This window comes from Equus caballus, chromosome 11 (assembly GCF_041296265.1).
Source record: "Equus caballus isolate H_3958 breed thoroughbred chromosome 11, TB-T2T, whole genome shotgun sequence".
Taxonomy (NCBI): Eukaryota; Metazoa; Chordata; class Mammalia; order Perissodactyla; family Equidae; genus Equus; species Equus caballus.
Window position 1 is genome coordinate 16,857,115 of NC_091694.1, and position 18,992 is coordinate 16,876,106.

General features: G+C 37.8%; 1 protein-coding gene and 1 pseudogene across 1 annotated transcript in view; both read right to left on the bottom strand.

Moving 5' to 3' along the window:
• EFCAB3 (EF-hand calcium binding domain 3) overlaps positions 1-18,992 on the bottom strand; it is a 498,542-nt gene that overhangs the window by 154,610 nt on the left and 324,940 nt on the right. Inside the window, exons 96-100 of the mRNA XM_070227127.1 lie at positions 16,665-16,718; positions 15,879-15,983; positions 7,915-7,968; positions 6,484-6,588; positions 5,617-5,670 (exon numbers count right to left, since the gene is read on the bottom strand). Coding sequence (XP_070083228.1) covers positions 5,617-5,670; positions 6,484-6,588; positions 7,915-7,968; positions 15,879-15,983; positions 16,665-16,718 — 372 coding nt within the window. The remainder of the gene's footprint in view (positions 1-5,616; positions 5,671-6,483; positions 6,589-7,914; positions 7,969-15,878; positions 15,984-16,664; positions 16,719-18,992) is intronic.
• Positions 14,619-15,269, bottom strand: LOC100065184 (NEDD4 family-interacting protein 1 pseudogene; annotated as a pseudogene).

Sequence of the window (18,992 nt, forward strand, 5' to 3'; positions counted from 1 at the left end):
ATTTCTGACTGCCATTTCAGTTTGGTGGTTTTCTCAGTTTTCTGTTTATCTATGATTCATAGCTCTGCTCTGATTTTTTGTTTAGTAGTTTCTATGAGGTTTGTACAAAAGATCTCATATATAAGATAATCCATTTTCTGATAGCCTCTTATCTTCATTAGCCTAAGAAGGTTCCAGCCCTTCCTCTTCCCCTTATGAGTTATTGTTGTCACAAATTTGTGTGTTTGTGTGTTGAGAGTTTGTGACTAAATTGAAGTGTTTAAAGTTATTTTTGATGTTTTCCTTCCCTTTATCTTTTATGTTATAATTGTTTATTACCAACCTATTCTGATATAGAGCTGCAATTGTCTTATTCTTTTTATTTATCTCCTTGCTGAAGGTTTTGTAAACCTTTGCTTTTTAGTTTCAGATGGGAGGGATCCTTTCAATGTTTCTTGTAAGGTAGGTCTAGTGGTGATGAACTCTCTGAGCTTTTGTTTGTCTGGAAAAACTTTTATTTCTCCATTGTATCTGAAAGATAGTTTCACTGGATAGAGCAGTGTTGGCTGAAAGTTTGTGTCTTTCAGCATTTTGAATATATCATTCCATTCTCTCCTAGGTTTCTGCTGAGAAATCCACTTAAAGCCTGATAGGGGTTCCTTTGTAGGTTATTTTCTTCTGCCTTGCTGTCCTTAATATTTTTTCTTTGTTATTGATTTTTGCCAGTTTTAATATTATACGCCTTGGAGAAGGTCTTTTTACATTGATGTAATTAAGAGTTCTATTGGCTTCATGTATTCATCAGTCCAGTGCTTTCCCCAGGTTTGGGAAGTTCTCAGCTGTTATTTCTTTGAACAAGCTCTCTGCTCCTTTGTCCCTCACTTGTCCCTCTTGAATACTTATAATCCTTATGTCGCTTTTCCTAATTGAGTTGGATATTTCTTGAAGAATTTCTTCATTTTTAAAAAATCTTAGTTCTCTCTCCTGTTCCACCTGAAGCATGTCTATATTTTATCCTCTAAATCACTAATTCTGTCCTCCATAATATCAGCTCCATTTTTTATAGTTTCTAGATGATTTTTTTTATCTCATTAATTGTATTCTTCATCTCCAGAATTTCTGTTTGAGCTTTAATCTCTTTGGTGAAGTATTCGTTCTGCTCAATAATTTTATTCCTGAGCTCATTGAACTGCCTTTCTCAGTTTTCTTGTAACTTGCTGAGTTTCTTTATGACACTTATCTTAATTTAGATTGTAAACTTCTGTGACTTTAGGATTGGTTTCTGGAGACTTGTCATTTTCTTTCTGCTCAGAAGTGTTACTGTAGTTCTTCATGGTGTTTGATAAACTGATCCTTTGCCAGTGCATCTGTGGTTGTATCAGGTCACAGATTCCACCTGTCACTGCTGGGGGGAAGCAGGGGCTGTGTTTTCTGATCCTGCCCCATCTGCCGGAAGTTGTGTGGGTAGGGCTGCTCTGCCTTTGTGCAGGCTGGCTGCAGCTGCTCTGTAGGTCATGTTCATGTGGGCAGGGCCTCTGTGCTGGGTGGCGGGTCATGCACCATAAGTGGGGCTCCTGCACTCAGCAGGGAACCAATTGAGCTGCTGTGTTAGGTGGGAGGGGTGCCTGTGCAAGCGCTGAGCCTCTGCTCAGTTGGTCACATGGGCTGCTGTGCTCTGTGGGCAAGGTGCCTTCTGAGTGGGCAGGGTGCCTTCTTGCCTGCACTGTGCTCCATGAGCAAGTGCCTTCTCAGGGCTTGGGCTGCCACTCAGTGGGGAGCATTCCCACAGGCAGGGCTGCTGCAGTGTGGTGGGCAGTCCTGTGGACTGGGCTACCACACCGAAAGCATTTGTGCAGGCCAGGCCACCCCTACCTCCTCTTACAGTTGCAGTGGCCACTGTGTGTGGATCTGCAACCTAGGGAGGCAGAGGGGTGTGCTCACCTAGTTCCACTGCCTCCTGGGGATCCAGTCCACCATCTTCAGATGCACAACTCTGTGGATCTCTTGGACATCCTGTTGTACTGTACAGGGAATCCTTTTCCAGTTAATGAATGTCCATTTAGTTGTAACTTAGAGGGGAGAGACAAAGGGAACAACTCACTCTGCCATGATACTCACATCGCTCCTCTGGGCTCTTGATTCTGTTCTATTGGCCTATGTGTGTGTTTTTAAGTCAATACCATAGTGTGTACCTACTAGAGGTTTTTGTTTTGAATTTTGATTTTTTAAAAATTTCATTGCAGTAACAGTGGATTATAACATTATATAGCTTTCAGATGTACATCAATAATATATTTCTAATTCTGTGTAGATTTCATCATGTTCACCACCCAAAAACTAATTATTGTCGATCACCTCATATGTGAGCCTATTCCCCCATTTCGCCCTCCCCGCTTTCGCCTTCCCCTATGGTAACCACCAATCCAATCTCCTTTGCTATGTGTTTGTTTGTTGTTGTTTTTATCTTCTACTTATGAGTGAGATCATATGGTATTTGACTTTATCCCTCTGACTTATTTCACTTCACAAAATACCCTCAAGGTCCATCCATGTTGTCACAAATGGATGAATTTCATCATTTCTTATGGCTGAGTAGTATTTCATTGTGTATACACCACATCTTCTTTACCCATTCATCCCTTGATGGGCACCTAGATTGCTTCCAAGTCTTGGCTATTGTGAATAATGCTGCAATGAACATAGGGGTGCATGTATCTTTATGCATGCGTGTTTTCAAGTTCATCAGATAAATACCCAGCAGTGGGATAGCCGATCATATGGAAGATCTATTCTTAAATTTCTGAGATACTCCATACTGCTTTCCATAATGGTTGCACCAGTTTGCACTCCCACCAGCAGTGTACGAGGGTTCCCTTCTCTCCACATCCTCTCCAACACTTGCTGTTTCCTGTCTTGTTAATTATATCCATTCTGACCAGAATGAGGTGATACCTCCTTGTAGTTTTGATTTGCATTTCCCTGATAGCTAATGATGTTGAGCATCTTTTCATATGCCTGTTGGCCATCCGTATATCTTCTTTGGAGAAATCTCTGTTCAGATCTTTTGCCCATTTTTCAATCGGGTCGTTGGTTTTTTTGTTATTGAGATGTATGAGTTCTTTGTATATTTTGGATATTAACCCCTTATCTGATATGCGGTTTGCAAATATCTTCTCCCAATTGTTAGGTTGTCTTTTTGTTTTGTTGATGGTTTCCTTTGCTGTGCAGAAGCTTTTTAGTTTGATGTAGTCCCATTTGTTCATTTTTTCTTTTGTTTCCCTTGCCCAATCAGACATGGTACTTGAAAATATGCTGCTCAGACCGATGTGAAAGAGCGTACTATGTTTTCTTCTAGAAGTTTCATGGTTTTGGGTCTTACATTCAAGTCTTTAATCCATTTTGAGTTGATTTTGGTGCATGGTATAAGGCAATGGTCTACTTTCATTCTTTTGCATGCAGCTGTCTTTTTTTTTTTGTTTTGCAATATAGTTTGAAATCAGGAAGTGTGATGCCTCCAGCCTTCTTCTTCTTTTTCAAGATTGCTTCAGCTATTTGGGATCTTCTGTGGTTCCATACAAATTTTAGGATTGCTTTTTCTATTTCTGTGAAAAATGTTATTGGAATTTTGATAGGGATTGCATTGAATCTGTAGATCACTTTGGGTAGTATGGACATTTTAATAATATTAACTCTTCTGACCTGTGAACATGGGATATCTTTCCATTTATTTGTATCCTCTTCAATTTCTTTCATCAGTGTCTTATAGTTTTTGGTGTATAGATCTTTCACTTGCTGGTGTAGCTGCAAGGCTGGTTGTAGACACATGCAGTAGTGGGGGTCAGGGCCAGCAGCAAGGGCCTGGGCCAACTGTGGGCCACTGGCAACTGCAGGAGCCCTGGCTGTCGGTGTGCACTCCTGTGGCTCTAGGATTTTCATATTGGTGTGTGCACAGCAGTGGATGTTGGTGACAGGAGTCTGGTGGGGGCATACAGGTACATTGCTGGAGGGGCTAGCTGCTGGAGAGAGCCCAATGGTGTAGGCCAGTGACAAGAGATAGGACCAGAGTCGGGCACACAAGCAGCTATGGGGGCCTTGGCTATCAGTGTGCACTGCCATAAGCTGCAGGATCTTGCCACGGGCCCACATATGACATTGGAGGCCAGTGATGAATGTTGGGTGGCAGTTTGCAAGTGCATAGCTGGAGGGGCTAGCTACAAGTATGCACAAGGGGTTGGGGTTGGCCCAGAGGTCTAGGCTGATGTCTCGCACTCTCTCAGCCACAGAGACCTGGGCCAGTTGCTGGTGTGGAGCCCAGGTACTGGCAAGGGAGGAAGCAGATAGGGATTCAGGCAGCTGGAGTCTGTAAATGTGAATACCTGTGGGTTAGACCCATGAAATATGCAGGGCACGTGTGGTGGCTATGCTGCCCGTTGGTTTCTTCAGTGGCAAAAGCTGCTGGGGTTCCTGCAGAGCAGGTCACTGAACTGAAGTTGTTCCCATTGTGTGGCTGATAGTGGTAGGCTGTGTGCTTCTTCCTTATTCCTAGCTGTCTCTATAAGTCTCAGCTTTGTTGGTCTCTGGGTGGGATGAAACCAAAAACCAAAGCGAGTCCTTAATGCAGTTCCCTGAAAGGCTGAGGAAACTGGTCATGCACCCCACTCTTCTTTTCCCACTAGGGGAACTCTTTCTAGCTGAGGAGTTCCCTCTTTGTGCTGAGCTGTGCCACCTGGAGCACAGGATGATGCAGACACACTAAAGATATTCTTTCTTCCCTTTTAGCACAGTTATTCTCAGATTTTTAATTTCACTGGGTTGCTTTAGTTTCTTAAGTGGACTTCTGAGCTCTCCTAGAACTGTTTTCATTGGTAGATAGCTGTCTAATTGTTGGTGTTTGTGGGGGGATGGAGGCTGGAGTCAACTACTTCACCATCTTGCTGATGTCACTCTTCAAACACAACTGACTTTTGTATGTTGATTTTGCCTCCTACAACTTTACTGAGTTTGTTAGTTCTAACAGTTTTTTGGTGGAGTCTTAATGGTTTTCTCTACATAAGATTATCTCATCAGCAAACAGAGACAATTTTACTTCTTTCTTTCCAATTTGGATGTCTTTTATTTCCTTTTCCTGCCTGACGACATACATATACATATCTAGGAGAGTGGATGAATAAATTATGTTAAATTTGCAAATAGAATATTTATATAGCAGTGAAAAGAAATAAACTACAAAATCTTAAATTACATAATTGCCTTTAAAAAGCAAGTTATAGAACACTGCACATTATTAGGGTTGGAGTTAGGATTAGGGAACACTGCACATTATTTACAGTAGCATTTTTATAGAGTCAAATGAAAGAGTACATTATTATAACATAGGAAATAAAACTATGATTTTTTTAAAGGAGAAATAAACAGTATAAAAGTCATGATCTCAAAAGGTGGGGAGGCAGCATGATGGGATAGGGGAGTAACCACGTGTTGATGCAGTGATATTGGAACTATTCTAGTTATTTTGCTGATTGATGGAGTCATGGATATTAGTACCATGCTGATGATTTACGTGTTTACTGAAGAGATGTGATGGGAAAATATCATTAATGATTAGGATTTTAATCTTTATGATAATTTTTAACTTGCCTTTAACTCTTTTCACATCATTCATCAGTTTTTTCAGAGAAACATTTCCATCAGCTGTAATACAAAGCAGAAAAAATTCAGACAATAACACAGAACTTAGGAAAAATTAAAGTCCATATATTCTACTAAATTATTTGTGTTCACCTTAAATTTATATTTCATGGTTTGAATGCTTGATTCCTAATTGGTAAGAAGGACAATGGTGTTTGGCTCACGTCCTTTGAGCACAGAGTCTGACCATGACAAATGTACTATCTCCAGTTCTCTGGTCTTCAGATACTTTTTTATAAGTATGGTAAAAGATACTGCTTCTGAAGGTCAGGTTTTTCTTGTTTTGTTTTTTGGTTTGTTTGGTTGGTTTTTGGTGAGGCTTACATCTTGCACAGATACTGAGATAGGGGCTTTGCACCTTCCATCTATTCCCAATAAGCTTTCCTCTAATATTTTCCACTTCTGTGTCTATCTCAAAATGGTGGTGACACATTGTGGTTAGACATTTGAGGAAATGTTAATCTACTACTCTCTATTGTGAATATTTTTCTCTCAATCATTTCTTGCTCTCTTTATTATTCATGCATTCATTTCCCCTCTTGCTCGCAAATCTGTTTCTCCCTACCATTTTCTGGCATGATAACAGTGTAAACATCCTCTCAGTATTACTCATACTCAGGAGCAGGATGATAATTTCAGAGGAATAAAAATGACAAAACTCAGGATTTCTTCATACTTTAAGACTAAGTTCTTCTCTATGATGCTTAAAAATGCCTTAAACTCCTCAAATCAATTTAGATTTAGAAATTCTTATACATGATCCCAAGATTCTAAGCTCTCCCCTAAAAGGAAAAAATTGTTATTTACAATGCTTACCATCAATAGGCTGATTTTGTACCACACTTTTAAATTCCTTATTTTTGAGCTTGATCCCCATGTTCCCCAGAACTGTGATCAGGTTATTGACATCAACCTTTCCTCCTTAGGAAAGAGACAGAAATGTGAGAAAGACCCAATAAAGACACAATATGAAAAATACTTCTTGTGCTAATGAGTTAAACCAACTCTCAATAGGCCTGGCTGCTGGTGCGAGTGTTAACTGGAATTACATTACTGGAAAGCGGTTTGGCAGTAACCATCATGATCCTTTAAAATGCTGATAACTAGCCCACTAATTCCACTTTTGGGAATACAGAAAAAGCTTATGCCAAAGGGGAGAGGGAAGTATTCATTATAGTCTTACTTGTAATAAGTAAAAAAAAAGAAAGAAATACTCAGAATTTAAATATCTAATGACAGAGTATTGTTAAGTAAACCAATGTATTTTCATTCCACAGAAAATTACATAGCCATAGCTGTTACAAAAGACGGTTACTATAGGAAAAAAATGCTTTTTTATAGGCTGAAGTTATATCATACAATCATTTAACTTTTATGAATTAAAATCATATGCCCAGTAAAAATAGACATGAAATGAATAATGTAAGTAATACACGTGACTCTCCATGACAATCCACAGGCAGCAAGCACATAAGCAGAGTGAACCTCAGATGGACAACATCAATTTATTATTTTATCAGATGGACTGATTTCCTGTATGCCTTTCATATTGTGAGCATCTTAACTCAATGTGATTCTAGTATTGGATATATTTTTGTATATTATGGCTCATAGACAAGCCAGCTATTTCACCTAATTGCTTAACTATAGGAATAGCAATCTATTCTATCATTGGAAGAACAAGTGACTATGTTGGACTTATCAAGACTAGTATGTTGGTGTCTTTTACGGAGACTTCCAATGGGATTTCAGAGCAATTTTGACTATATGAGATTTCTGTCATTTTTACTATATAGGGCTCCAAAATATTAGGGGTGGTAATGACTGGATAGTAGGATTATGAAGGATTATTTTTTCTTTAATTTAGATATTTTATTTAATTGGCATATGGCACTTTCTATATTAAAAAAATAAAACAAAACTAATAGTTTACAGTTGAGCACTGATAGTTATTTTTAGCGCTGTGAAGGCTAAAACTCTAATTAGACCAATTCAAGAGTACACAGAAAGACAACTGTGGAGATATTTAGGACCGGTTCCTTTGAGTCTGACCCTGATATCAAGCCTACATAGCATCAAAAAAAAAAAAAAGAATATACGTATATATATATATATATATATATATATATATATATATATCAATATATAGAAGAGGTGGCAGAGGAATCATGATGTAATAACTAGGGAAAAAATATAAAGGTTGAGAATCTAAATCTTATATACTTTCTTATTATATTTATTACCCACCTTTGAAAGACTTCAAAGCTGTTAGCAATCTATTCTGAAAAACTTTCTTGTCACCTGTAAGAAAAGGCACAGTTCAGGATAGAGAATGACTCACAAACAGAATATAAGGACTTTCCTCTGCGTGACTGATTTTAGAAATCTATCTACTTTTCATGTTCAAATCATGATGAAGTTCAGTAATGAAAAAACTTCTCATTATGGTATAGAGTGGTAATCTGGTGTAGAGGTTAAGAGCCTGAGTTCAAATTCCTGCTCTGCTACTGACTAGCTTTGTGGCCTTAGGCAAATTACTTACCCTTTCTGTGCCTCAGTCTCTTCCACATTAAATGGGGATAAAGTATCATCATTGTGTGTGGTGAGGACAGAAGTTGGCACATCTTTAGGGCTCAATAAATGCTAGCTGTTATTAATAGATATACTTACTCTCTCACACTCAAGGCAATTGTTGGTTTATATGCTACAGAGCTGAAACTCACATACCCATCTTTTCCTGTTCTATTTTTAACTCCTCTCATTCCTTATTTCTATCACATTTCCATTCTGTTTCCTTTACTTCTCAGTCCTGAAGTTTGACATGTCAGTGGCCTAATGAGTAATAGCTGGAATTTACTCAGTCCTTATTTTCTTTCTTTTTCAACAGCACTTCATTTTTAAAAGAACAGGTGATTATTCTGCTGTGTTCTGCATCTTGATTCACTTTCTGCAGGTGTTCTCTTGTTTCTTGAGAGAGAATTCACAAACATAGGAAGGCCTTTGCCAGAAAACATTTTTTTTTCATATTTTGTTTTATTGAGTTAATGATAGGTTACAATCTTGTGAAATTTCAGTTGTACATTAATGTTTGTCATTCGTGTTGTAGGTGCACCACTTCACCCTTTGTGCCCACCCCCCACCCCACCTTTCCCCTGGTATCCACTAAACTGTTCTTAGTCCATAATTTTAAATTCCTCATATGAGTGGAGTCATACACAGATTATCCTTCTCTCTCTGGCTTATTTCACTTAGCATAATTCCCTCAAGGTCCATCCATGTTATTGCAAATGGAATGATTTTGTTCTGTTTTGCAGCTGAGTAGTATTCCATTGTATATATGTACCACATCTTCTTTATCCAATCGTCTGTTGATGGGCACTTAGGCTGCTTCCATGTCTTGGCTATTGTAAATAATGCTGCAATGAATATTGGGGTGCATAGGACTTTTGGGATTGCTGACTTCAAGCTCTTTGGATAAATACCCAGTAGTGGGATGGCTGGATCGTATGGTAGTTCTATTTTTAGTTTTTTGAGGAATCTCCATACTGTTTTCCATAGCGGCTGCACAAGTTTGCCTTCCCACCAGCAGTGTATGAGGGTTCCTTTTTCTCCACAACCTCTCCAAGATTTGTTGCTATTAGTTTTAGATATTTTTGTCATTCTAACAGGTGTAAGGTGATATCTTAGTGTAGTTTTGATTTGCATTTCCCTGATGATCAGCGATGATGAGCATCTTTTCATGTGCCTATTGACCATCAGTATATCTTCTTTGGAGAAATGTCTGTTCATGTCTCCAGCCCATTTTTTGATTGGGTTGTTTGATTTTTTGTTGTTGAGTTGTGAGAGTTCTTTATATATTATGGATATTAAGCCTTTGTCAGATATATGACTTGCAAATATTTTTTTCCAGTTAGTGGGTTGTTTTTTTGTTTCAATCCTGTTTTCATTTGCCTTGAAGAAGCTCTTTAGTCTGATGAAGTCCCATTTGTTTATTCTTTCTGTTGTTTCCCTTCTCTGAGAAGGCATGGTGTCCGAAAAGATCCTTTTAATACTGATGTCAGAGTGTACTGCCTATGTTTTCTTCCAGAAGCCTTATGGTTTCAGGTCTCGCCTTTAGGTCTTTAATCCATTTTGAGTTTATTTTGGTGAATGGTGAAAAAGAATGGTCAATTTTCATTCTTTTACATGTGGCTTTCCAGTTTTCCCAGCACCATTTGTTGAAAAGACTTTCTTTTCTCCATTGTATGCCCTCAGCTCCTTTGTCAAAGATAAGCTGTCCACAGATGTGTGGTTTTATTTCTGGGCTTTCAATTCTGTTCCATTGATCTGTGCACCTGTTTTTGTACCAGTACCATGCTGTTTTGATTACTGTAGCTTTGTAGTATGTTTTGAAGTCAGGGATTATGATGCCTCCCGTTTTGTTCTTTTTTCTCAGGATTGCTTTAGAAATTCGGGGTCTTTTGTTGCCCTATATGATTTTTAGGATTCTTTGTTCTAATTCTGTAAAGAATGTCATTGGGATTCTGATTGGGATGGCGTTGAATCTGTAGATTGCTTTAGGTAGAATGGACATTTTAACTATGTTTATTCTTCCAATCCATGTACATGGAATGTCTTTCCATCTCCTTATGTCGTCATCCAATTCTCTCAGAAAGGCCTTGTAATTTTCATTATATAGGTCCTTCACTTCCTTAGTTAAATTTACCCCAAGGTATTTTATTCTTTTTGCTTCAATTGTGAATGGTATTGTGTTCTTGAGTTCTTTTTCTGTTAGTTCGTTATTGGAGTATAGAAATGCTACTGATTGATGCAAATTGATTTTGTACCCTGCAACTTTGCTGTAGTTGTTGATTACTTCTAAGAGTTTTCCAATGGATTCTTTGGGGTTTTCTATATATAAGATCATGTCGTCTGCAAACAGCGAGAGTTTCACTGCTTCCCTCCCTATTTGTATTCCTTTTATTCCTTTTTCTTCCCTGATTGCTCTGGCCAGGACCTCCAGTACCATGTTAAATAAGAGTAGTGATAGAGGGCATCCTTGTCTCGTTCCTGTTTTCAGGGGGATGGCTTTTTTGCCCATTGAGTATGATGTTGGCTATGGGTTTGTCATATATGGCCTTTATTATGTTGAGGTAGTTTCCTTCTGTGCCCATTTTGTTCAGAGTTTTTATCATAAATGGCTGTTGGATCTTGTCAAATGCCTTCTCTGCATCTATTGAGATGATCATGTGGTTTTTATTCCTCAGTTTGTTGATGTGGTGTATCACGTTGATTGATTTGCGGATGTTGAACCATCCCTGTGTCCCTGGTATGAATCCCACCTGATCATGATGTATGATCCTTTTGATGAATTCCTGAATTCTGGTTGCCAAAATTTTGTTTAGAATTTTTGCATCTATGTTCATCAGTGATATTGGCCTGTAGTTCTCTTTTTTCATGGTGTCCTTGTTAGGTTTTGGTATCAGCGTGATGTTGGCCTCATAGAATGTCTTAGGAAGTGTTCCATCCTCCCTAATTTTTTGGAATAGCTTGAAAAGGATAGGTATTAAATCCTCTGAAAGTTTGGTAGAATTCCCCAGGAAAGCCATCTGGTCCTGGGGTTTTATTCTTTGGGATGTTTTTGATGGCTGTTTCAATCTCTTTCCTTGTGATTGGTCTGTTCAAATTGTCTGCCTCTTCTTGAGTGAGCTTTGGGAGATTGTAGGAGTCCAAGAATTTATCAATTTCCTCTAGGTTATCCATTCTGTTGGCATATAGTTTTTTGTAGTATTCTCTTATAATCCGTTGTATTTCTGCAGAGTCTGTTGTTATTTCTCCTTGCTCATTTCTGATTTTGTTTATTTGAGCTTTCTCCCTTTTTTTCTTTGTAAGTCTGGCTAGTGGTTTGTCAATTTTATTTATCTTCTCAAAAAACCAGCTCTTTGTTTCATTGATCCTTTCTACTACCTTTTTCATTTCAATAGTATTTATTTCTGCTCTGATTTTTATTATTTCTCTCCTTCTGCTGACTTTGGGCTTTATTTGTTCTTTTTTCTCTAGTTCAGTTAGGTGTACTTTAAGATTGCTTATTTGGGATTTTTCTTGTTTGTTAAGATGTGCCTGTATTGCCATGAATTTTCCTCTTAATACAGCTTTTGCTGTATCCCATATGAGTTGGTATGGCATGCTATCATTTTCATTTGTTTCCAGGTATTTTTTTATTTCTTCTTTAATTTCTTCAATGATCCATTGCTTGTTCAGTAGTGTGTTGTTTGGTCTCCACATCTTTGTGCCTTTCTCAGCTTTTTTCTTGTAATTAATTTCTAGCCTTATAGCACTATGATCTGAGAAGATGCTTGTTATTATTTCAATTTTTTTAAATTTGTAGAGGCTTGCCTTGTTTCCCAACATATGGTCTATCCTTGAGAATGTTCCATGTGCACTTGAGAAGAATGTGTATTCAGCTCTTTTAGGGTGAAGTGATCTATATATGTCTATTAAGTCCAATTGTTTTAGTTTTTCATTTAGCTCCACTATTTCCTTGTTGATTTTCTGTCTGGATGATCTGTCCATTGATGTGAGTGGGGTGTTGAGGTCCCCTACTATTATTGTGTTGTTTTTAACATCTTCCTTTAGGTCTGTTAATAGTTGCTTTATGAATCTTGGTGCTCCTGTGTTGGGTGCATAGATATTTATAAGCATTATTTCTTCTTGATGAAGTGTCCCTTTGATCATTATATATTGTCCCTCTGTGTCTCTCTTTACCTGTCTTATTTTGAAATCCCCTTGGTCTGATATAAGAATTGCAACACCTGCCTTTTTTTCCTTGCTATTTGCTTGAAGTATTGTCCTCCACCCCTTCACCCTGAGTCTGTGTTTGTCCTTGGGGCTGAGGTGTGTTTCTTGGAGGCAACAAATTGTTGGATCTTCTTCTTTAATCCATTTTGCCACTCTGTGTCTTTTTATTGGAGAGTTCAATCCGTTTACATTGAGAGTGATTATTGATGCATGTGGACTTAATGCTGTCAATCTGTCACTCATTTTCTTGTTTTCCTGTGTTTCTTTTCCTGTGTGCTTTAGACTACCCATTTAATACTGCAATTTCTTATGCTGGGTTTCTTAGATTTTTCCTTATTTATGATTTGTGACTCTGTTCTGTATTTTATTTTAGTGTCTACCTTGAAGTTTGTATTTAGAATCTCGTGTATAATATAGTCTATTCTCTGGTGGTCTCTTACTTACTTGACCAATACTGATTTACACCCTTTGCTCTTCCCCTCCTAAATAATTATTTTCATGTCTTAGTCCAACTCGTGTTATGAATTTGTAGTTAGAGTGATAAGATCGTCCTTGCTTTGGTAGTTTCTTTACCTTTACCCTAATGCTATAGTTGAATATTTGCTATCCTGTTCTGGTTCTATCCATCGGTCTCCCTAGTCTGTGGATTGTGACCCCTTTCTTCCTCTTTTCTTTTTTCAGGTATGAGAGCCTTCTTGAGGATTTCTTGTAGTAGAGGACTTTTAGTTACAAATTCCCTTAACTTTTGTTTGTCTGGAAAAGATTTAATTTCTCCCTCATATCTGAAGGAAATTCTTGCTGGATAGAGTATTCTTGGCTGAAGATTTTTATCTTTTAAAGGTTTGAATATGTCACTCCATTCTCTCCTAGCTTGTAAGGTTTCTGTAGAGAAATCCACTGACAGTCTGATACGGGCTCCTTTATAGGTTATTCTCTTCTTTTTTCTTACTTCCCTGAGTATTCTTTCCTTATCTTTCCTTCTTGCCAATTTTACTACTATGTGCCTTGCAGTAGGTCTTTTTACCTTGACAAATCTAGGAGATCTGAAAGCTTCCTCTACACACATTTCTCCGTCAATCCCTAGATTTGGGAAGTTCTCTTCAATAATTTCATTAAGCACACTTTCTGCTCCATTTTCCTTTTCCACGTTCTCGGGAATTCCTATGATCCTTATGTTCTTACTCTTCATTGAATCCACTATCTCTCGGAGATTTTCCTTGTTTTTTTAAATTCTTAGTTCTCTTTCTTCCTCTGTCTGGAGCCATTCAGCCTGTCTATCTTCAATTATGTTAATTTGCTCTTCTATGGTGCGTACACAGGCATTCAGGGAATCCGTATTCTGTTTTATCTGGTCCATTGTGTTTTTCATCTCTAGTAATTCTGTTTGATTCTTCTTTATGATTTCAATCTCTTTTGTGAAGTAACTCCAGAACTCGGCTTGTTTCTCTATCTTTCTCTCTACCTCATTGAGTTTTTTGATTATAGCTGCTCTGAACTAATTATCACTTAGTTTACCTAATTCCCAGTCCTCAGGACTTAATTCTATGTTTTTATTGTTTTCCTTCTGGTCTGGAGCTTTTATAAATTGCTGGATGGTAGAGGAGCGGTTTTTTCACATGGTGGTAGAATTCGGTTGCAGTTACAGCCTGTCGCCACTAGAAGGAGGTTGAGAGCCTCATGTTATGAGCTCTCCACCTTCGGGCAAGATGGCTGCGCCCAGTGGCTTTCCTGGGAGGGAGGGGCTGCTATTCTCGCGTGCTGATCTGGATTCAGATCAGTTCTGTTCTCTGGTCTCCGAGGCCCTGGGTTTATGGGGTCCCCACGGATGGAAGCTTTCCCCCATCAGCGGGTTTCCACTGAACCAGCGGCAGGAGTCCTGGATGATCCCCTGGTCATGCGGTCCCTCCCCCGCTCCTTCCTGACCCGCGCAGCAGCCATCACAGACACCAGGGGAGGGAGCGATGTTCTCTCCTACTGTTCCAGTGCCTCCAAGGCCGTAAGTAAGGTTTATGATCTCCGCCTTCTTGGTATTGTAGGTCTCTAACGTGTTGGCATTAGATTTATTCTCTGAAACTCAGTTTTTCCAATCCTTTGTTGTATTTTGGAGGGGAGAGAATCCCGGGTCAGCTCACCCCCCCATTTTGCTCCGCCCCTTCTCTCTCCAGAAAACATCTTTAATAAATAAAGAGGATTCTGGTCCTGCAGAGATTTGAGAAAGTTTCTGGCATGTTCCAAACTTTTGCAAAATTGACAAGTCCTCCGAGAAACAGGAGAAAATCTAAAAATGGAGAATCAGAGCCAGTAGTGACCATCAAAATATCCAGGGAAATAGGTGGGAAAACTGACAATCAGGATTCACTTAGAAAGAGACCAAATTCTGAAATGGCTCCATACCTTCCTGCAGCTGAGGTGGTTAGGCAAAAAGACACGAAAAACCTGATCCAGTTAAAGAGGAATGCCATGAAAAAAAGTTAACAAGAAAAATCTCATCATTTCCTATGTTCATTTGGTCAGCATCATCAAAATCAGCCTGACCCACAAAATCCTCATCTCTTCCAGGAACCAAAGGTATGGCAGCTTCAGCCGTGGTTCTCTCGGCTTCATCAAAACTGGACAGTGTTGTAGCCACATTATAAGATGGAGGCTTTGGAAATTCAGACTCATCTTTGTAGTCAAAATATGCTGTACTCTGCAGAGATGCTGCTATAAGGTGGAGGAGCAGCATCTGTGGCCTGTTCAGTTTCCCTGGGCTCTTCCTCCTAATGCAACTGCTGGTACCAGCTGCTGCAAAGCTCATGCTTGAAGGTTGACTTCCAAACTGGCATAATAATATCAAAAATTTTAATTTCCCAGGAGTTGGAATAAGAATTACTTGTAGGGATAGATAGACCTTTGTTAAGAAGATGCTTTTAAAGCTCACTTTGGGAAGGTGTTGAGCCCTTGTGTTTGAAGGAAGAGAGAAACAACATTCACAATAGAGAGAAGAGAGAAATCTATCATCCTTCCAGAAATTGAGAAGAACAGAGGGAAGAGTTTTCAGGGTTCAACTGCAAAGGATAAAGGTCAAAAAAGGGAATCCCCAGTGGCAGTATATTGAAAAGTGACTCTGGGAGAGAACAGGAATTTCTTACGAAGACTTTAGCAAGGTTTACTGAGAAAGGCAAGATGTAAATCCCTCTCCTTCCTCTCCCTCTCAAAATCCTCAGTAACATCTTGCCCCCTCAACAGTGATTCTGTGGAAGAGAATTCTTTTGGCAGTTGAATTCTATACTTGAGTTGGCACAGAGTAATAGAGAGACTATTCATAGGAGAGCAAGAGCTGGAGGATGGGTGCAGGTAAGACCTGAATATGTGGCCCTTTAAAATACAAATACCTTAAGTAGAACCATAAAGCTCAACTCTCTGGAGCTCACAGTAACATAAATGCAGCTCACCATCAATTGGTAGTAATTTCAGCAGTTCCAGACATTCCTTATCATTGACTTCTATCCCCATGTCTCTAAGAACATTTTTCAGATCACTAGCATCAATCTTTTCTCCTTTGAAAAGACAGAGTTTTTATAGGTAAAAACTTTAGAAATGAATAACTCAATATTTTAAAGAGGTTCATAAGAACATGCTATTAGCTATATGGTATGTATTTTTTAAAAAATCTACTTACAATGGCTTATATGGCATCATTCTCAATTTGGGGTTAAACAGCAAAGACAAAATGGGACATGGAAATGGAGTGTGTCAACAGAAGTCTAAGCAAAATTGTTCCTATAATATTCATATAATGAAGGCTCTCTTAATGTTGGGGATAATGAGCAAAATGAAATCTAGATACCAATTGGATAATGAATTACCAAAGGAAACAATTATGGCTGGATATATTATACTTAGTAAATGATTGTTCACAAAAACCACATTATCTTGAGCCTTCCAAAACTTTACCTTATTTATTAATGTGCTTACCTAAAATTCAGCTATTGACATGTAGGCAAAGACATATATACATCTGAAAAAATCTCTACAGTACATAGGACTTGTTAGCAAAATCAAGTCCTTTGGTTTATTCTTAAAACAGATAATCCAAGATCAAATGTTATCAAGCAGAAATATTTTATAATAACTGGGTAAAATGGCAAAATTAATATGAACAATAGACTACTGGGACAACAGCATCTAAAAAATAATTTATTATAGAGCATTTGGGTTTGAGTGTTATAGAAACTTACCTGTAAAATCTTTCATTCTCAGTGTCACATTTTTCAGACCAACCTTCCCGTCAACTGTAAGACACAGAGCAGTCACAGATCAACAATGAGACTGTTCCTTCTGTTTTCTCCACCTAAGATACTTGTCTCCAACTAGAATGTTATCATCTTGAATTTTAGTTCTAGACTATTATATTACATTTTTGTATAATAAATATGTACTTAGACATATGAATAACTTCTTTTAAGTTCTTTCCTCTACTTTGTTTCATGCATCCCACTATTTCCTCCTGTATTCAGATTCTTTTATTCTTTTGTGTGTAGTCTGTTTTTTCTCTTAACTATTTATAAATTTCTCTTGGTTCCTGATGTTATGAAATTTTACAAAATGTTTAGGTATAAGTTGAAAAGAAATTTGATCCTCCTTAGCACTCAGTGGCCCCTTTCAATCTAGGACTGCAGGATAGGAAAATAAGAAATTAAATGATAATATAGAGCAATCCTAGAGGTACAAACTGTAGAAAACAAAAACAATAAGTAGGGAAGGGGGTAAATGAAATTAAAATAGTCTATGGTCTGGCCCTGTGGCCGAGTGGTTAAGTTTGCGCACTCCGCTTTGGCGGCCCAGTGTTTCGTCAGTTCGAATCCTGGGCACGGACATGGCACTGCTCATCAAACCACACTGAGGCAGCGTCCCACATGCCACAACTAGAAGGATCTACAACTAAAAATACACAACTATGTACCAGGGGGCTTTGGGAGAAAAAAGGAAAAATAAAATTAAAAAAAAAAGAAATTAAAATAGTCTAAAAACGTTGCACTATCTTGAAGAAGGACAAAAGTCCAACACAAAATTAGATTATGATTGCCACAACTAGAAGGACCCATAACTAAAATATACAACTATATACTGGGGGGATTTGGGGAGAAAAAAATTGGGTTATGATAAATTAAGGATGTACACTATAATTTCTAGGGTAGCCTTTAAAACTTCCAAACTAACAAGAAAAATAACAAAAATCAATCAGTCTAAAAGAAAGGCAAGAACAGAAGGAAATAGAATATTAAACAGGTAGTAGAAGTACAGGCATTGAGTAAAAGTCAATTTAAACACAAATATGTCAGTAATTTCATAATTACTACTAATAATGCAAAAATGTAAATGATAGATTCAGATTGTTAATATTTTGTTTAGGAGTTTTGCATATTTGCTTATGAGAGAGATTAGCCTGTGATCTTCCTTGTTTGTCTTGTCTTCATCAAGTTTTAGTATTAAGATCATGATAGTTTCATAAATCAAACTGGGGAGTTTTTCTTGTTTTTATGTTATTTGAACAGTTGAGTAAGATGAGCATTATTTCTTAGTTAAATGTTAGGTAAAATTTACCAAGGAAGTGATCTAAGTCTCTAAAACTTAAGAATTTAAAATATCTGAAATATAAGGATTCAGAGAGGTTGGAAGCAAAAGGATGGGGCCAAGCCTCGTGGCATAGTGGTTAAGTTCGCACGCTCCACTTAGGCGGCCTGGGGCTCGCATGTTTGGATCCTGGGCATGGACCTATGCAACACTCATCAAGCCATGCTGTTGCAGCATCCCACATACAAAATAGAGGAATATTGCCATAGATATTAACTCAGCAACAATCTTCCTCAAGCAAAAAGTGGAAGATAGCAGATGTTAGCTCAGAGCCAGTCTTCCTCACACACACAAAAAAGAAAGTAAAAGGATGGATATAGACAATGCAAACACAAAGCAAAACTAAAGTAGCGTAGCTACATTAACATCAAACAAAATAGGCTTTAAGAAAAAAACATTTCTGAAGATAATGAAAAGAAGTTTAATTCACTACAAAGAAGTCACAATTCTAAACTTGTACATGCCTAATAACATGGCCTCCAAATACATAAAGAAAATTACAAAATTACAATGAGAAATAGAAAAATTCAAAACTATAGTGGGAGATCTTAATACATCTCTGTCAGAAGTTAATAGAATAAGCAGAGAAAAATCATTAAAACTATAGGAAATTTGAACAAGAAACTTAACAAACTTGATTTAATGGACATAGAGGCAACACTGTACCCAATAATTTCAGAATGAACATTTTTTCCACATAGGAAATATTTACAAAAAATGACTATAAACTGGATTATAAAGCCAAATCTCAACAAATTTAAAAGTAATGGCAATAAGCAATCCAAAAATAATATTAAGAAAACAGTTCCATTTACAATGGCATCAAAAAGAATAAATCACGTAGGAATAAATTTGACAAAAGAAGTACAAAACTCATACCTCAAACACTACAAAACATTGTTGAAAGAAATCAAATAAGACCTAAATAAATA